Genomic DNA, 17886 nt, shown 5'->3' with positions numbered 1-17886 from the left:
AAAATGGAATATAAAACAGTGGTATCCAGTTTTATTTGATCTTCATAACAACCGTCTGAGATAGATGAAAACTTGAGGTCAAGAGAATTAGTAACTTTTCCTAAGAGCGTGAAACAGGGACGTGGTAGAACAGGAAACTTCTAACTCTGGTCACAGAGTCTTTCCATCATAAAGAGCCATCTCTAAGTAATAGGTGCTTCTGGGTTGTTAAAGTTGGTAGAACAAGGTCAAAGAAACAAATTGAGGCAAAGCCAAGAAGTGACAGGCTAGGGTGGTGGGTAGATTACCAAGGCAAGGTCAGCTGAGTGTACAACAGATGTGAAAAGGGTTTTTGATTGATTGCTTACTTATAACTTCTTTCATTCTATAAAGGATTTTACTTATTTAATGATGATACAGTAGAAATAGAAAATCAGGATCAGGGAAATACAAATAAAAGTAGGACACCAAAATTAAGGAAAAGAGCCTAAACATGAGCCCATGAAGGCTAAAATAGTTGTTAAACAGAGCTTCATATTCATATTCAAGTCAGAGCTTCCTGGTGGCCAAAGCAAAAAGAGAAAAGAATTATTCTCACCACCCAAAAGATAGGAGCATAGAGTTCCTCAGAGGAAGGAAAATTGAATTCTAAAAGAAATTTCTCAAGAGGTTTTATATAAGAGATTTTGTTGACAAAATTTATACTATCAATTTTTTTTTACCAGCAAAGATTATAATAGATTTCAGTATCAAACTTGAATCAAAAACAAACCAGCTAACCTTAAGGCATTAAAGTTAAATGTCAGTTCACTGCAGCCTATTCGGTGTGAGTCAAAGGTAATTTGGTTCAAGTTTATGGATTTTAGTGGTCTTACTTGATCCAGGGCTAGAATTTAGAACGTCCAGAGGCATGGATGACCAAGAAAAAGAAATGCAAAAAAGCAAAAACCCATCATGAAATATCTGTTAATAGGTAGCTCTCTTCTCACACAGACTTTTTAGGACAGTTTGAAATTGTAGATTATGACAGGTCTTGGAGTACTGATATTAAATGGCATATCCATCAGGATGTATTAGGGTCTGATGAGGAAACAATAGCCCACAAATCTTACTGGCCCTAAAGCAACAAGGTGTCATGGTCGCACCCAGCCCACCGCAGGCTCATGCAACCCTCAGGGGCAGGTCGCCGAGCCAGGCCAGCCGTGGCTCCATCTTCCTCCAGAGGCGCCATCTGGGTGGAGCACAGTTTCCCCAGTCAGTGGGCCAGGGGAAGAGGGAATGGAATGTTGCTGTTCAGCCCTTCAGTGCTTCATCTGGCCGAGTCACGCCACCTCTACCCGCATTTCATTGGGCAAAGCAACTCACTGGTCCATGCCTCACTTCCAGTGAGTAGGGCAATGGATGTAGAAGAGAACCAGAGAACAGGGAACATTAGTAGAGTCTATCACAGAATGGGGAGAAAGGTGAGGTGAGCCTTTCTCGGGAGTGGGCTGAGGAAGTCAGGCGTCCAGGGCAGCTGGGGGGGAGCGACTGGTGAGCGGGCGGCTTTGTGGCTGGCACAGCACAGAGAGCACGGGCCCAGACCGCTGGGCTGGGCCTGCATCCGGAGAGCTCGCCAACACCATCGAAACCGGCCTCCTCTGCACTCGGGGCCGGAGGAACCCTCAGAAGGTGCTGCTGGGCGGCGGGGCTGCTCCAGTGGAGGCTCCGCTCAAGGGAGGAGCAGAAGTGGCTGCCTCTGCGATCCAGGAGCCCCCCCAGGGCTGGAGACAAGGGAGGAGCAGAAGTGGTTGCCTCTGCGCTCCAGGAGCCCCCCCCCAGGGCTGGAGACAAGAGAAATGCTTGTTTCACATTGAGACTAGCTCCCTGCAACACTCTCTGCATCGCTCGCCTGGGAGGGTGCCTCCCACCTCTTATTGTGAACCAGAGTGAAAGCCAGGCATGCTTTGCCTTCTCCACGAGTGACGAATGGCCGGGCTTGGCCAGGCAGGCCCAGCATATTTTTCACTCTGCTCTGGGCTTTGCACCAAGTTCCCTCACAGCGGCCTGGTCACAGCCGCTAGGGATGACTGTGCCTAGCACTTCCTACCTCATCATCCATCTCCACAGCCCCCTCTGCAGCCACCTCCTTTTTAATAGGTTTAATTATTACTTCCCCTACTTCATGGCACAATTAATCTTCCCCACTGCCTCAGGATTTACAGCCGTACAGGCCCAGGGAATTACTGAGCTGTTCACCTGCAGTCCTGGTTTTTAACTATCCGAGGGAAAGTAGGAAGGGGGGCCGTGTATGAAGGCAGTGAAGTACTTGTGAGCTTAGTGGTTCTAGGCTGGCTTCTTGTCATGTCACTCAGCCCCGGCCTTGGGGATGGTGGCAGAAGGGGATGCCAGAGGAGCCGCCTCTGTTCAGCCCCAGGGAAGCCTTGAGGGCCAGGGGTGGAGCAGTTAGGGCTATGGCTCTCTTTCCCTTCCTACTGCATTTTCTTAAGTTTGGTTGTAAGATGAGTAAGTTCTGGGGATCTAATGTACAGAATGGTGAAAGTGAAAGTCTTAGTCATGTAGTTGTGTCTGACTCTTTGTGGCCCCATGGACTGTAGCCCACCAGGCCCTTTTGTCCAGGGGGTTTTCCAGGCAAAAATACCAGAGTGGATTGCTATTCCTTTCTCCAGGGGATCTTCCTGATCCAGGGATTGAGCCTCGGTCTCCCGCTTTGCAGGCAGATTCCTTACCATCTGAGCCACCGGCGTGGTGACTACAGTTAATAATAGTGTATTTTAAGAGAGTAGGTCTTAAGCATTCTCACCACAAAAAAGTGAAGTAAACCAGAAAGAAAAACACCAATACAGTGTACTAACGCACATATATGGAATTCAGAAAGATGGTGACGATAACCCTGTATGCGAGACAGCAGAAGAGACACAGATGTGTAGAACAGTCTTTTGGACTCTGTGGGGGAGGGAGAGGGTGGGATGATTTGGGAGAATGGCATTGAAACATGTATATTATCATATGTGAAATGAATCGCCAGTCCAGGTTTGATGCATGGTACAGGATGCTCGGGCTGGTGCACTGGGGTGACCCAGAGGGATAGTACGGGGCGGGGGTGGGGGGGTGGGAGGGGGTTCAGGATGGGGAACACGTGTACACCCGTGGCGGATTCATGTTGATGTATGGCAAAACCAAAACAATATTATAAAGTAAATAAAAGGTGATGGATGTGTTAATTAACTTATATGTGTATCAGATCACATGGTACACATTAAATGTATATAATTTTATTTGTCAATTATGCTTCAGTAAAGCTGGAGGTGAGTGGTAGGACAGCTAGTGTCCAGTGAGGCACGTTGTGGGCGGAGGAGGCGGCGTGTGCAAGGGGTTCCTTGGCTGTACTGTAGCCACCGCCTCAAGGTTGGGTCCGAAGGGCAGGGCAGTGGGATCTGGGACCCACTGGAGACATCCCAGATGACTGTGGAAGCTAAAGAAAACAGCAGATGGCTCTTAAATTCACTTATCCTTTGGAGGAACAGAAAGAACCTGGTGGGTTTGGTAGAAAAAGTAGACAGATGTGATTAAGATAGATGAGGGCAGGAGAGACGCGTGATGGCCGCAGAGTTCTCCAGAGGTGATGCCCACACAGACGGTTACATCTGCTGCCGCTTCCTACCTTCCTGAGTCTCTTAGGTTGTATACCTGTCTGCTCTAGAAACAAAGTTAGCCAGACCATCAGTCTGTTTTTACATAGCTGCCACAGGGCTGGTTTGCCACAATAGCATACTAATGTTAATAAAGAAGAAATGAGTACAAAATCATGAGCACCTTTCACACCAGCTTCATTCCAGAAGGGGAGCAAGTGAAATAGCTTGGACTCCTGAGTCCAAAGAACCAGATTCCAGTATCATTCTTGCCACTTAGACTTACACGGGCCTGAATAAGTTCTTGAACCTTGTGGGTTTCTGAGACCACAGGATTGTCTTCACAAGTGAATGACATCATCAAGGCAGGAAACCAGGCACAGATTCTCAGGAAAAGCTTCCTACCCGGAAATGCTTGCAGCTGAAATCATATAATAAGTAATTCTGGACTGGTCTGCCATTTGAAACATCTATGTCTTCGCTGTCTTCCACTGGTGAAAATAATGGAGACTTGTCTCTGGGAACATAGTCACCTGAAAATGAGCTAGTCAGAACAGCCAGTTGGTTGCATTTAAGATAAAGAGCATATGCTCCCATGCCTTTGATTGTAACCATTTGTTTACTGACCAGGTCTGTCCCCGCCTCCCCACCCAGGCTCTGAGATATTTTAACTACACTGTAGAGGACTCTGTGGAAATTTGAGAGGGAGGGATAGGGTTCAGGGAACATAGTGGTGTCTCAGTTCAGCCGCTTATTCGTGTCCGACTCTCTGCGACCCGATGGATTGCAGCATGCCAGGCCTCCCTGTCCATCACCAACTCCCAGAGTTTACTCAAACTCATGTCCATTGAGTCAGTGATGTCATCCAACCATCTCATCCTCTATCGTCCCCTTCTCCTCCTGCCCTCAATCTTTGCCAGCATCAGGGTCTTTTCCAATGAGTCAGCTCTTTGTATCAGGTGGTCAAAGTATTGGAGTTTCAACTTCACTTTCAGTCCTTCCAATGAATATTCTTCCCTGGTGGCTCAGATGGTAAAGCGTCTGCCTGCAATGCGGGAGACCCGGGTTTGATCCCTGGGTCGGGAAGATCCCCTGGAGAAGGAAGTGGCAACCCACTCCAGTATTCTTGCCTGGAAAATCTCATGGATGGAGCCTGGTAGGTTACAGTCCAGGGGGTGGCAAAGAGTCGGACACGACTGAGCGACTTCACTTCACTAATGAATATTCAGGACTGATTTCCTTTAGGATGGACTGGTTGGATATCCTTACAGTCCAAGGGACTCTCAAGAGTCTTCTCCAACACCACAGTTCAAAAGCATCAATTCTTCGGCACTCAGCTGTCTTTATAGTCCAACTCTCACATCCATACATGACCACTGGAAAGACCATAGCTTTGACTAGACAGACCTTTGTTGGCAAAGTAATGTCTGTGCTTTTTAATAAGCTGTCTAGGTTGGTCATAGTTTTTCTTCCAAGGAGCAAGCATCTTTTAATTTCATGGCTGCAGTCACCATCTGCAGTGATTTTGGAGCCTAAAAAAGTAAAGCAGCCACTTTTCCACTTTTTCCCCATCTATTTGCCATGAAATGATGGGACTACTAGATGCCATGATCTTAGTTTTCTGAATGCTGAGTTTTAAGCCAACTTTTTTACTCTTCCTCTTTCACTTTCATCAAGAGGTTCTTTAGTTCTTCTTTGCTTTCTACCATAAGCATGGTGTCATCTGCATATCTGAGGTTGTTGATATTTCTCCCAGCAATCTTGATTCCAACTTGTACTTCATCCAGCCCAGGGTTTCTCATGATGTACTCCAGACTTGCCTGTGAGTGTCCAGGTGTCTCTGGTGGAGGCATGGGATGGGGGCACCATAGCAGTGTCTAGAGTTGTAATAATGAATCCCCAGAAAAAAACTGGGGCCCTGTCTCCTGGGGAGGGTGAGGATTGGGAGAAGCACCTGAAATGCGCAGTGCTGCAGAACACTCTTTGGAGCAGGTTTCCTCAACTGTCCTTCCCATCCCTCCCACTTTGCTCTTTGATCAAGAAAGCATCACCCTATCCTTTAAGATAATAGACAAAACGGAATATCATGATGGTAAACAAATCAGGGCAATAGGACAAAGCCCTGTGTTGTTCTCTCTGCACGTGTCCTCTGCCCAGCCTGGAGAAGGACGTGTATAGAGGCTGGTATACCTGTACCTGCTGGTGACCAGCTGCTTTCTTTTTTTCTACCGAGGTCCCACAGAGGAGATGTAAATTTAAACATCCATATTGGTCCTTAGCTGTGAGGATGTTTCCCGATCCACAAGGAGCTACAGACCTCTATGTTTGTCTGGATTATTTGATTTAACTTTGTATTATGAAACCTTCAAACATATACATACACACACAGAGAAAATAGTATAATAAATCCCCTTATATTCATTGCCCGGTTATTGACATTTTGCTAATATTATTTCATCTATTTTCATAAATACACACATATACTTACTTTTCCCCTCTGATGGAATATTTTTAAAGCAAACAGTAGACACCATGTTATTTTATCTGTAAGTAATTCCATATGTACTTCTAGCAGATGAAAAGTTTTTAAAGTACAGATGCTGTCTCATGTCACACCTAGTGAGACTAAATACAATTCCTTTATTTCTTCTGCTTATCTTGCAAGCAGATGGGAGACACAACTAACGGTCTGTGGGTCGAGAGTCCCTCTCTCCACTGTCACTCACTCACTTCCTCTCACTGGGCCAGGGTCACATCATTTATAAAGTTAGGAGGGCTCTTCTGTTCCCCAAATCTTGATAGTTTCTGAGAATAGTTAGTGATTTGGCTAGGATTTAGTCAAACTCAACCTGTTTGAAAGCAGTGGGAAAGAATAGATGGGCTCTTAAAGCCCCGTTTGGATCATGCACTGTTAATAATCAGAATAGTAATATTTTCAGTAAATGAGAACACATCTATCATTTGTACATTGAAGGTGATACATTGAAGTACACTGAGGCCCTACTTTTAGAGAATTTGCAAGAGCAAAGGCTGCCAAAATTCACTGTTAAAACACTGTTTTAGTTTCAGCAGAATTCTGTTAGCCTCATCCTGTTCCACACCTTTTTTGGTCTTTGCTGGTAATGGTTAGCAACAGAGGCAAAAATGTATTGAGCATTTCCTGTCTCCCAGGCACTTGTTCTAGCTTCTCATAAGCAAGACTCCTTGGCCTTCACCACAGATCTTTGCAGTAGCTCTTGTTATTCCCGTGCAGGGACTGTTCCTAATGCATAGGTGGAGGCTTACTGTGAGGATATATAAATTCATGGAGCAGCCCTCATAGTCAACAAAAGAGTCCAAACTACAGTATTTAGGTGTGAGTTCAAATACAAAAAAAAAAAAAGAATGATCTCAGTTAATTTCCAAGGCAAACCATTCAGCGTCACAGTAATCCAAGTCTATACTCCAGCCACTGATGCCAAAGCAGCTGGAGTCAACTGATTCTATGAAGATCTACAACACCTTCTAGAACTAATACCAAAAAAAAAGATGTCCTTTTCATCATAGAGGATTGGAATGCAAAAGCAGGAAGTCAAGAGATACTCTGAATAACAGGCAAGTTTGACCTTGGACTAAAACGTGAATCAGGGCAAAGGTTAACAGAGTTTTGTCCAGAGAACATGGTGGTCAATAGCAAACACCCTTTTCCAACAACACAAGAGACAACTCTACACATGGACATCACCAGATGTACATATCAAAATCAGATTGATTATGTTCTTTGCAGCCAAATATGGAGAGGCTCCATATAGTTAGTAAAAACAAGATTTGGAGCTGACCGAGGCTCAGATCATGAGCTCCTTATTGCAAAATTCAGGCTTAAATTGGAAAAAGTACGGTAAACCACTGGGCCATTCAGATATGACCTAACTCAGATCTCTTATGATTATACAGTGGAGGTGATGAATTAGACTCGAGGGATTAGATCTGGTAGACAGAGTATCTGAATGACTATGGACGGAGGTTCGTAACATTGTACAGGAGGCAATGACCAAAGCCATCCCAAAGAAAAACAAATGCACGAAGGCAAAATGAGGAGGCTTTACAAATAGGTGAAGAAAGAAAGTGGAAAGGTGAGGGAGAAAGGGAAAGATACACCCAACTGAATGCAGAGCTCGAGAGAATGGCAAGGAGGGATGAAAAGGCTTTCTTATATGAACAATGCAAAGAAATAGAGGAATACAATTAATGGGAAAGACTAGAGATCTCTTCAAGAAAATTGGAGATTTCAAGGGAACATTTCGTGTAAGGATGGGCACATTAAAGGACAGAAATGGTAAGGACCTAATAGAAGCTAAAGAGATTAAGAAAGGTCGCAGGAATACACAGAAGAAGTGTACAAAACAGGTCTTAACGACCCAAATAACCACAATGGTGTGATCACTCACCTAAAACTGGTCATCCTGGAGTGTGAAGTCAAGTGGGCCTTAGGAAGCATCAGTATGAACAAAGCTACTGGAAGTGATGGAGTTCAAGCTGAGCTATTTCAAAAATATCCTAAAAGATGATGCTGTGAAAGTGCTGCACTCAATATGTCAACAAATTTGGAAAACTCAGCAGTGGCCACAGGACTAGAAAAGGTAGTTTTCATTCCAATCCCAAAGAAAGGCAATGCCAGAGTACGTTCAAATTACCGAACAGTTGCGCTCATATCACGTGCTAGCAAAGTTATACTCAAAATCCTTCAAGCTAGGCTTCTACAGTACATGAACTGAGAACTTCCAGATGTACAAGCTGGGTTTCAAAGAGGCAGAGGAACCAGAGATCAAATTGCCAAGATTCATTGGATCATGGAGAAAGCAAGAGAATTCCAGAAAAATATCTACTTCTATTTCATTGACAGCACTAAAGTCCTTGACTGTGAGGATCATGACAAACTGTGGAAAATTCTTCAAGAGATGAGAATACCAGACCACCTTACCTGTCTTCTGAGAAACCTGTAAGCTAGTCAAGAAGCAGCAGTTAGAACCAGACATGGAACAACTGACTGGTTCAAAGTTGGGAAAGGAGTATGACAAGGCTATATATTGTCGCTCTGCTTATTTAATTTCTGTGCAGAGTACATCATGTGAAATGCTGGGCTGGATGAATCACAAGCTGGAATTAAGATTGCTGGGAGAAATATCAACCTCAGATATGCAGATGATACCAGTCTAATGGCAGAAAGTGAAGAGGAACAAAAGAGCCTTTTGATAAGGGTGAAAGAGGAGAGTGAAAAAAGCTGGCTTGAAACTCAACATTCAGAAAACTAAGGTCATGGCATCCAGTCCCATCACTTCATGGCAAATAGAAGGGGAAAAAGTGGAAGCAGTGACAGATTTTATTTTCTTGGGCTCCAGAATCACTGTGGATGGTAACTGCAGCCATGAAATTAAAAGACACTTTCTGCTTGGAAGGAAAGTATGACAAACTTAGACAGCATATTAAAAGGCAGAGAAATCGCTTTGTTGCCAAAGTCCATATAGTTAAAGCTACAGTTTTTCCAGTAGTCATGTATGGATGTGAGTTGGACCATAAAGACTTGAACCCCGAAGAAATGATGCTTTTGTGTTATGGTGCTGGAGAAGACTCTTGAGAGTCCCTTCAACAGCAAGGCGATCAGAGCAGTCAATCCTAAAGAAGCTCCAATACTTGGGCCACCTGGTGTGAAAAGCCAACTCCTTGAAAAAGACCCTGCTGCTGGGAAAGACTGAAGGCAAAAGGAGAAGGGGGTGAAAGAGGATGAGATGGTTAGGAAGCATCACTGACTAAATGGACACGAATTTGAGCACACTCCGGGAGATAGTGGAGGACAGAGGAACCTGGTGTGCTACAGTCCATGGGGTCCACAAAGAGTTGGACATGATTTAGTGAGTGAACAGCAGCAGTAAATCTGTAACCACGTGTCCTTTCCCCGCACGCCTTGTGAGAACTGGGCTTTGTGAGGCTCTTCTGCCCCACTAATCTTCATTTAATTCCCCTCCCTGCATCACGTTGCCACCTAGTGCGCCCCGCTGACAGGCCCTCTGTAAGTCTTCATCTGAGTGACAGCCCTGGAAGATCAAGCTGTGGTCTCAAAAGGGAAGGAGGATCTGCAGATTATGTCCGCAGCATGTGCAGTCGCTCCGCTGGCAGCTCTCAGGGCCGCTTTTATGTTGCCTCAACAAAGAGAAGGGCTGCCAAGAGTGTGTAATGTTCCGTTCAGAATGCTCCGGGCTGGCAGCAGCGGGCACAGGGCAGACACGGGCAGAAGAAAAAATGCCCACCTCAGCCGGCCCGGCTCCTCTTACCCTTAGCTGTGTCTGGCAGTCTTTGAGAATCTTCCTGTGTTCTTTATAGACTCTTGGAGGTGTCAGCTGAGGAGAAAGGCGGAGGAAAGGGGAGTGGGGGCAAGCTGGCTGGAGGTCAGATCATTTTGCCATAACCAGCAGGCAGTTTCTTTCACAAATCATTGAGCCCTGGGTAGCCATTATCATCCCAACTGCTCCCTATTAACTAGCCAGACTCTTGAGGCCCTGAGAGTAAGAGAAATGGAATTCCTTTTCCTTTGAACTCTCACTCTCTGAATACTGCTCATAGCGTGTTTGCGTAGCATGCATCATTAGCAAAGCTTATTGATATACACTACTGTGTTTCTCATACTGATTACTGTAACCTGGCCTCGTTAATAAGAAAACAAAAAACACCGAAAAGTTTTCAGTTTAAAAAAAAAAAACAAAACAAAGGCTCAGAGACATAAATTTATAGTCTCAAAGATATCAATTGAATGAGATGGGAGCCAGGCTTATAAAATGGGACTTCTGACTTAAAGTCCTGTGCGTTTTCCATTATAGCATGCTTTTCCAGATACTTAGCCAGCTTCCTATAGGATGGGGTACAGGTTGGGAGGATGGGGTGCTAGGCAGGTGACCTGTTCTTTGGTGGTAGGAGGCACACACAAAACCTGAGCTTCCTCCGCTGCCTTCTCTGAAGGCCCCATGCTGCTCGCTTCCTCTTACCATCATCTTAGTGACCAAATAGTGACCACATTGCCTTAAAAATCATTGCCGTGAAATCCAAAAGCTATGGGGAAACAATCGTTGTAAAGGCATCACTGTGAGGGGAAGTCTGAGAGGGTTAAGAGGACACTCCGCCACCCTCCCCGGCTCTGGCTCCGCGCTCACAGCAGGGCAGGCATCCTGCTGCTTATTTCTCCTCATGCAAAGCTGAGGAGAGGAGGAGTAAATGGTGCATTTCCGCTAAGGATACCTGGAAAGTTGAAACCTTACAAGCTTCCTCTTTAGGTAAAAGGAGGTTAGGGATCCAGGCCACATTCAGGCCTTCAGAACTGAAATGTTTCTGTCACTAGTAATTTTTCACCACTAAAAGGGTTTCAGGTAATTCTGAGGTAATGCGTTTGGGGCAGCTTAGAGTTTCTAACCTTGAAACAGTCTTTGAAAATCTGTTCCTTCCAGCTGGGATGCCAGTGACATCCCCGATCCAGGGGAGTGACCAGACCTAATCTTCTCCAATTGGAGCAGAGTTTCAAAAATATTTGATTAATTTTTAAACCAAGGATTATGCATTCATCATAGAAAAATCCTATAAAATACAGCAAAATTCTACCACCCCAAAATTACTACTGTTAACATTTTAAAAAATATATACTGTATGTATAAGTATAAACATATATCTATACACACACATACATGAACCCTATTAATGTTTTTATTAAGGATACTATTTTGTGCCCATATAACCCCTTTGCTCAGTCACTTCAGTTGTGTCTACTCTTTGTGACCCTATGGACTGTAGCCCGCCAGGCTTCTCTGTCTATAGGATTCTCCAGGCAAGATTACTCAAGTGGATTGCCTTGCCCTCCTCCTGGGGATCTTCCCAATCCAGGGATCAAACCCACGTCTCCTGCATTACAGGAGGATTCTTTACTGCTGAGCCACTGGGGAAGCCCATATAACCCCTTAATACATTTTATTTTTTCCCATGTCAATATATAGACTTCTACTTCACCAGTTTTAATGGTACCATGTTATTCCATCATATAGAGTACCATAATTTGCTTATTTTAAACTGAAATATTTAGCTCATACAAGGAAATACACAGAATTACCATAGTTTGTTTAATCTCTACCACCTTGAGAATTCCCTTCCCTGGAAGCATATAGTAATTTCAGTAACTAATATTTGAATTTCACTTTATAGTTTGCAGTGAGCTTGCACATACATCATTTCATTTGATCCTCACTACTATCCTAAGGTTGGTATCAAGATTATCATTTTCCTCAATTTATGGATGAACTGAAAAAATTCTCAAAGAGGCTAAATGATTTATCCCATGTCCTGAATCCAGTTAATGTCATACAGATGGCTGGATCCAGAGACAGGCACAACCCCTGGGGCAGGACAGACCTCCGCTGCAGGGAGTCAGGAGCAAAGGAGTGGCCCTGGCATGCTCCTCTCTCCCCCACGCCCTGCTCACTTCAGCTTGTGTGTGTTGGCAATATTTTTTTCATGACTGTCTCCCTTATGACCCTTTGTGCTTTCTGAGGGCAGACTTGTGTCTTCCTTTCTCTCCCTGTGTGTTGCCTACCACAAGACTTGGTACACAATAAATGTTCAGTTAATATTTGCTGGGTCAGTGTGTGAGTGAGTGGATGAAGGAAGGAAGGAAAGAAAGGTGTTGTAAAGATAAGCAAGTTGCAGAGGCTGGATTTTGATAGCTTGCTTTCTCAATGCCTCTATTTTCAATTCAGACATTTCAGTGAGAAGCCATCTTGGTGTTTTTGAGTTTTTATACTTCTGCAGGTTTTGGTCACTAGTACAAAGTTCACCCATTGATGAATAGAAAAGCATATTCAAAACCAAGGGCAGAGAGAAACCTGTTTGCATACTAGATCCTTTTGCCTTTTCTGTGTCTCCCATTCAGCCCCAACTGGAATGCACCAGGCTGTCCTTAAAGGCACTTCCCAAGTTCCTTCTGTGATATCCCTCATTTGCAACTGCTTTATATTTATGGTATTTATGATATATCTTATTTTGAACTGCTTGTAAAAACAACCACTTGGCTTAGCAGCTATAATATAGTTTATGAGAGCTGTTTGAAGTGCTATTATTGTTGACTGTAAAAGCTGGATAGCAAAATTAGAAGAAATTCTGAAACAAAAATCATTCGAATCCCATCACCTAACAAGGCAACTGTTTTTATCTTTTCATAATCCCCTTGAGGTCTTGTCCATGTGCACACATTCATTTTCCTCATCATTGTTACAGGGAGCATGCAGCATTGTTCTTTGCTTTTTCCACTTAACATTATTGCAAGAACCCATTTTTCCCTGTTTTTCTGCAAAGTCTTTGTAATGATCTTTTTAATGACTGCATAATCCCCTATTGAGTTGATATACCGAAATGTACTTATACAACCCCCAGTGTTTGCCATTGAAGATGTTTCTGATCTTCCACTAATCCATAACCCTGCAGTGAAGACTGTCAGGCGTAGAACTTCTGAGGATTTCCTTAGAAGACACTCCCCTGAGCAGGACTGCAGGGCCTGAGCAGCACCGGAAGTGAGGCTGTCTCGCCGCTCCTCCAGAGGCTGTTCCCATTTATGTCCAGCAGTTGATGGGTTTACTAGTTTTAGGGCCACCTCACTGGTATAGGGTATTGTTTAAATTTTTTGTTTGCTAATTTAATAGAAGTAAAATGGTACTTCAGAGTTGCTTTATTTTGCATTTCTTTGATTATTAAAAGAAATTAACATTTTCCCCTGTGGTTACTCTTTGTATTTCCTTGGTTATGAGTTGTCTGCCTATTTCAGTAAATTAAGGTCTTGATTTTTTTTTAATCAAACCCAGTTAAATCTTTACACACAATAGCTATTGAATTTTTTGTATATGATTTATATATTTCCCAGTATTGTGTTTTCCTTTTAATTTTAGGCATCTATTTGTAGTATAAAACTTACTATTTTTGTAACCAAATCTGTCAGTGTTTTTTGTGGGTTTTTTTTTTTTTTTTTTCTGCTGCTTTGAAGCTTAGAAAGCTATTCCCCCTCTGGAGAGCTGATAAATATTTAATTCTACCTTCTGTTATTTTAAATTCTTTAATTCATCTGGATTGTATTGGAGTATAAATCGAGTTGCAAATTACATTTTATTGCTAATCAGTCATTCCAACCCTTTTCTTTTGTGCTCTTTCTCAGGAATCATACACCAGATGAAAGGTGATTATGACACTGCACTGAAACTCCACAAGACCCACTTGTGCATCGCCCAGGAGCTGAGCGACTACGCCGCCCAGGGCCGCGCCTATGGAAACATGGGCAATGCCTACAATGCTCTGGGCATGTACGACCAGGCAGTCAAGTACCACCGGCAAGAGCTACAGATCTCCATGGAAGTGAACGACCGTGCCTCACAGGCATCCACGCACGGGAACCTCGCTGTGGCCTACCAGGCGCTGGGCGCCCATGACCGCGCCCTACAGCACTATCAGAACCACTTGAACATCGCCCGGGAGCTGCGAGACATCCAGAGCGAGGCGCGGGCTCTTAGCAACCTGGGCAACTTCCACTGCTCTCGAGGGGAGTACGTCCAGGCCGCCCCCTATTATGAACAGTACCTCCGGCTTGCTCCTGACCTTCAAGACATGGAGGGAGAAGGGAAGGTCTGCCACAACCTTGGCTATGCCCATTACTGCCTTGGAAATTACCAGGAGGCGGTAAAGTACTATGAGCAGGATCTGGCCCTGGCCAAAGACCTTCACGACAAATTGAGTCAAGCAAAAGCTTACTGCAACTTGGGCTTAGCGTTCAAGGCTCTGCTGAATTTCAGCAAAGCTGAAGAGTGTCAAAAGTACCTACTGTCCCTAGCCCAGTCCCTGAATAATTCCCAGGCTAAATTTAGAGCCCTGGGGAACCTGGGTGATATATTCATCTGTAAAAAAGATATCAATGGTGCAATAAAATTCTATGAGCAGCAGCTGGGCTTGGCTCACCACGTGAAGGACAGGAGACTGGAGGCCAGTGCGTATGCAGCCCTGGGCACTGCATACCGAATGATCCAGAAACACGACAAGGCCTTGGGTTATCACACACAGGAGCTGGAGGTCTATCAGGAGCTGAGTGACCTGCCGGGAGAGTGCAGAGCCCATGGGCACCTGGCCGCAGTCTACATGGCCCTGGGGAAGTACACGATGGCTTTCAAGTGTTATGAAGAGCAGCTGGATCTAGGGCAGAAGCTGAAGGACCCAAGTCTCGAAGCCCAGGTCTATGGCAACATGGGCATCACAAAGATGAACATGAATGTGATGGAAGAAGCCATCGGCTACTTCGAGCAGCAGCTGGCCATGCTGCAGCAGCTGAGTGGGAACGAGTCTGTGCTCGACAGGGGCCGGGCCTATGGCAACCTGGGGGATTGCTACGAGGCCCTGGGCGACTACGAGGAAGCTATCAAGTACTATGAACAGTATTTATCTGTTGCCCAGAGTCTGAATCGCATGCAAGACCAAGCCAAGGCTTACCGAGGGCTGGGGAATGGACACAGGTAAAAATGATAGAGGACCAGTGTGATTGGTAAGCCTGCCCCGGGGGCAGCTGTTAAGTCTGCATGGCAGCGCACTGGCTGCAGAGCAGCTCCATACACCGCTCACTCGCTCCCTCCAGTGATTCCGTGGGTTTAGCAGGGGTATTTCTACCCTGTGTCACGGAGGAAGAAGCTAAGGCCCAGAGTTTATGTCCAAGGTTACACAGCTTGAAAGGGACAGCTGAGAGTGTAACGCAGGACTCTCTGACTCCAAATGCAGTGCCTTTTTGACTGCATCATAATGAGCAGACTAAAAGAATAGGAAGGGGAAAGATGAAGGAATCAACCTAATTTACCTTTTCTGATTACCCCTCACATTATATGAATGTGTTCATTAATATAACATCTCTACCCACCAGTTACTTGGACCCCATATTGCTGCTTTTAGGGAAAGCCACCTCAGACGAGGGGGAGTGACTGAGCATATACTATCATCATGCTAGGCACCTTGTGTAGATATCCTGTTTAATATTTATTGCAGTAGTGTATTAGTCTACATTTATCATTATTGGCTACAGGATGTGGGATTTATCAGCATCCAGAAACTGAAGCTCAGGGAAAGGAATCCATATGTCCTACACAGCTGGTTTGGTCTGCTGCCGGAGTCCACACCCTTCTCCCTCTTATCGTGTCATCTCTTAGCAGCACAACAAGACACACTGTTGGCCAAGGCACTGCTTTCCTCCTGGGTGTGGGGAACCCAAGAAGGTGTCTGTGTTTGCAGAATATATGGCCTCTCCAGACAGGCAGGGGATTAGGGCTCCTGGAGAGGAGGAAGGGCAAGGGTCAGACTAAATCATCACCCACAGAGTGCTCTGAGAAGCTCAGGGTGAAAGATTTATCGCCATTGTAAAGTGGTTTCAAAACCATAGTCTGTGCAGTAGTGGAAATTGGGAGACCCAAAGAACCAAACAGTTCACTTGCTATCATTGTGCCTATTAATATATTTTATGTTTCCTCTGGGGTGTATATCCCATTGAATCTCAGGCTCTTGGGAAGGTCACTAAGGGATGACTCTTGAATTGCTTTCCAGATTATGAAATTCCCCTGCATCTCACTCTAAGGGCACATGATAGATTTTAGCTAGAAGAGGAGTTAAGAGCTTCTATAGTAAGTGACAGTGACAGATGCTTTTCATTTTCTCAGGGGCTTTAGCATGTCTGCACCTGCACAAAATAATCTCATTGCTTTTCTGTCTACATCCCCACAGGGCAATGGGGAGCTTGCAGCAAGCCCTGGTGTGCTTTGAAAAGAGGCTTGTGGTCGCCCATGAGCTCGGGGAGGCCTTTAATAAAGCCCAGGCCTATGGCGAGCTGGGAAGTCTGCACAGCCAATTAGGGAATTATGAACAAGCCATTTCCTGCCTTGAACGCCAGCTGAACATTGCTAGAGAGATGAAGGACCGAGCTCTGGAAAGTGACGCGGCCTGTGGCCTGGGGGGTGTGTACCAGCAGATGGGAGAGTACGATACAGCCCTGCAGTACCACCAGCTGGATCTGCAGATTGCCGAGGAGACCAACAACCCCACGTGCCAGGGCCGGGCCTACGGGAACCTGGGCCTGACCTATGAGTCCCTGGGCACCTTCGAGAGAGCCGTGGTCTATCAGGAACAGCACTTGAGCATTGCTGCACAGATGAACGACTTGGTGGCTAAGACAGTGTCTTACAGCAGCCTCGGAAGGACGCATCACGCTCTGCAGAACTACTCCCAGGCAGTCATGTACTTGCAAGAAGGTAAGTGGAAAGGTCGACGCAGCTTCTCGATCTACTCTGAGTCTGAGCTCACAGTCTGTCCAGGAGGAAATGCACTTGTGTGAGTGACCATCTCGACCTGGAGTGAGGATTCAGAGGCTACATCATCAGTTCAACTCCAAAACCACAGTGTTGCCCCTTGGGTGCTCCATAAGAGTTCACAGTTCTTTCCTCTCTCCTGGATGCATTACCCAGCTTGCCTCACTCTTCTAGCCATCTGTCCAGGGAGCTGATACCCTGCTTGCCTTTCAGAGCCCTCCACTGAATGAAAAACACCTTCTCCACAAGATGAAGTTAGATCTTAAGGCATCCAGTTTAATGCTCTGCATCAGGAGATGCGCAGCGGTTCCGAGCCCGTTGTGCACTAGACAGTACGTGAGCTGCGTCAGCACTGCGTAGAAGTCCATTTCAGGGTGGTGCCAGGGTCTAATCCAGTAGCATCTGTCTAAGGGTCGCTCAAGCTGTCAGCCAGGTTTCCCAGGATTGGTTACCCGCGGGGCTGGGCTGGCGCCACAGTGCGCTTGCTTCCGGCTGGCCTGGAAAGTGCCTGCTTCCCTCACTTCCCCTGGCTCTGTTCCCTCTCTGGCAGAGGCTCCATGCGGCTACCTGCACACAGGTGGTCCTCTGGTGCTTCCTCCCTCACCGAGCAGAAGCCCTGCGGCAGTGTGTTTGCCCTCCACTCCGAAAATTCTCCTGCAAAGCACTTCTCACAGGACCATGGCATGTTACCACTTGGAAGGGAGCACAGCAGACGCAGTGTTCTTGGCTCTTGAGTAAAAGGAAAGGGGTACTGATTTCCAGCAAAAACGCTCATGTGTGGTTTCCAAAAAACTTTCCATACATAGTTTATCTAATTGGATTTAATTCTCTTAGTAACCCTGAGAGGTGTATCTTTTCATTCCCACTGGCAGCTAAGTGACCTGAGCCTC

At 45.4% G+C, this 17886-nt stretch overlaps 1 protein-coding gene across 3 annotated transcripts in view; it reads left to right on the top strand.

The window, feature by feature from the left end:
- Positions 1 to 17886, top strand: part of TTC28 (tetratricopeptide repeat domain 28) — a 575441-nt gene that overhangs the window by 464586 nt on the left and 92969 nt on the right. For all 3 annotated transcript variants that reach the window (XM_040251367.1, XM_040251366.1, XM_040251368.1), the window contains 2 exons: positions 13825 to 15166; positions 16416 to 16939. In XM_040251367.1, the coding sequence (XP_040107301.1) occupies positions 13825 to 15166; positions 16416 to 16939 (1866 nt within the window). The remainder of the gene's footprint in view (positions 1 to 13824; positions 15167 to 16415; positions 16940 to 17886) is intronic.

This window comes from Oryx dammah, unplaced genomic scaffold (assembly GCF_014754425.2).
Source record: "Oryx dammah isolate SB20612 unplaced genomic scaffold, SCBI_Odam_1.1 HiC_scaffold_12, whole genome shotgun sequence".
NCBI lineage: Eukaryota > Metazoa > Chordata > Mammalia > Artiodactyla > Bovidae > Oryx > Oryx dammah.
This window is presented reverse-complemented; position numbering and strand designations above follow the sequence as displayed.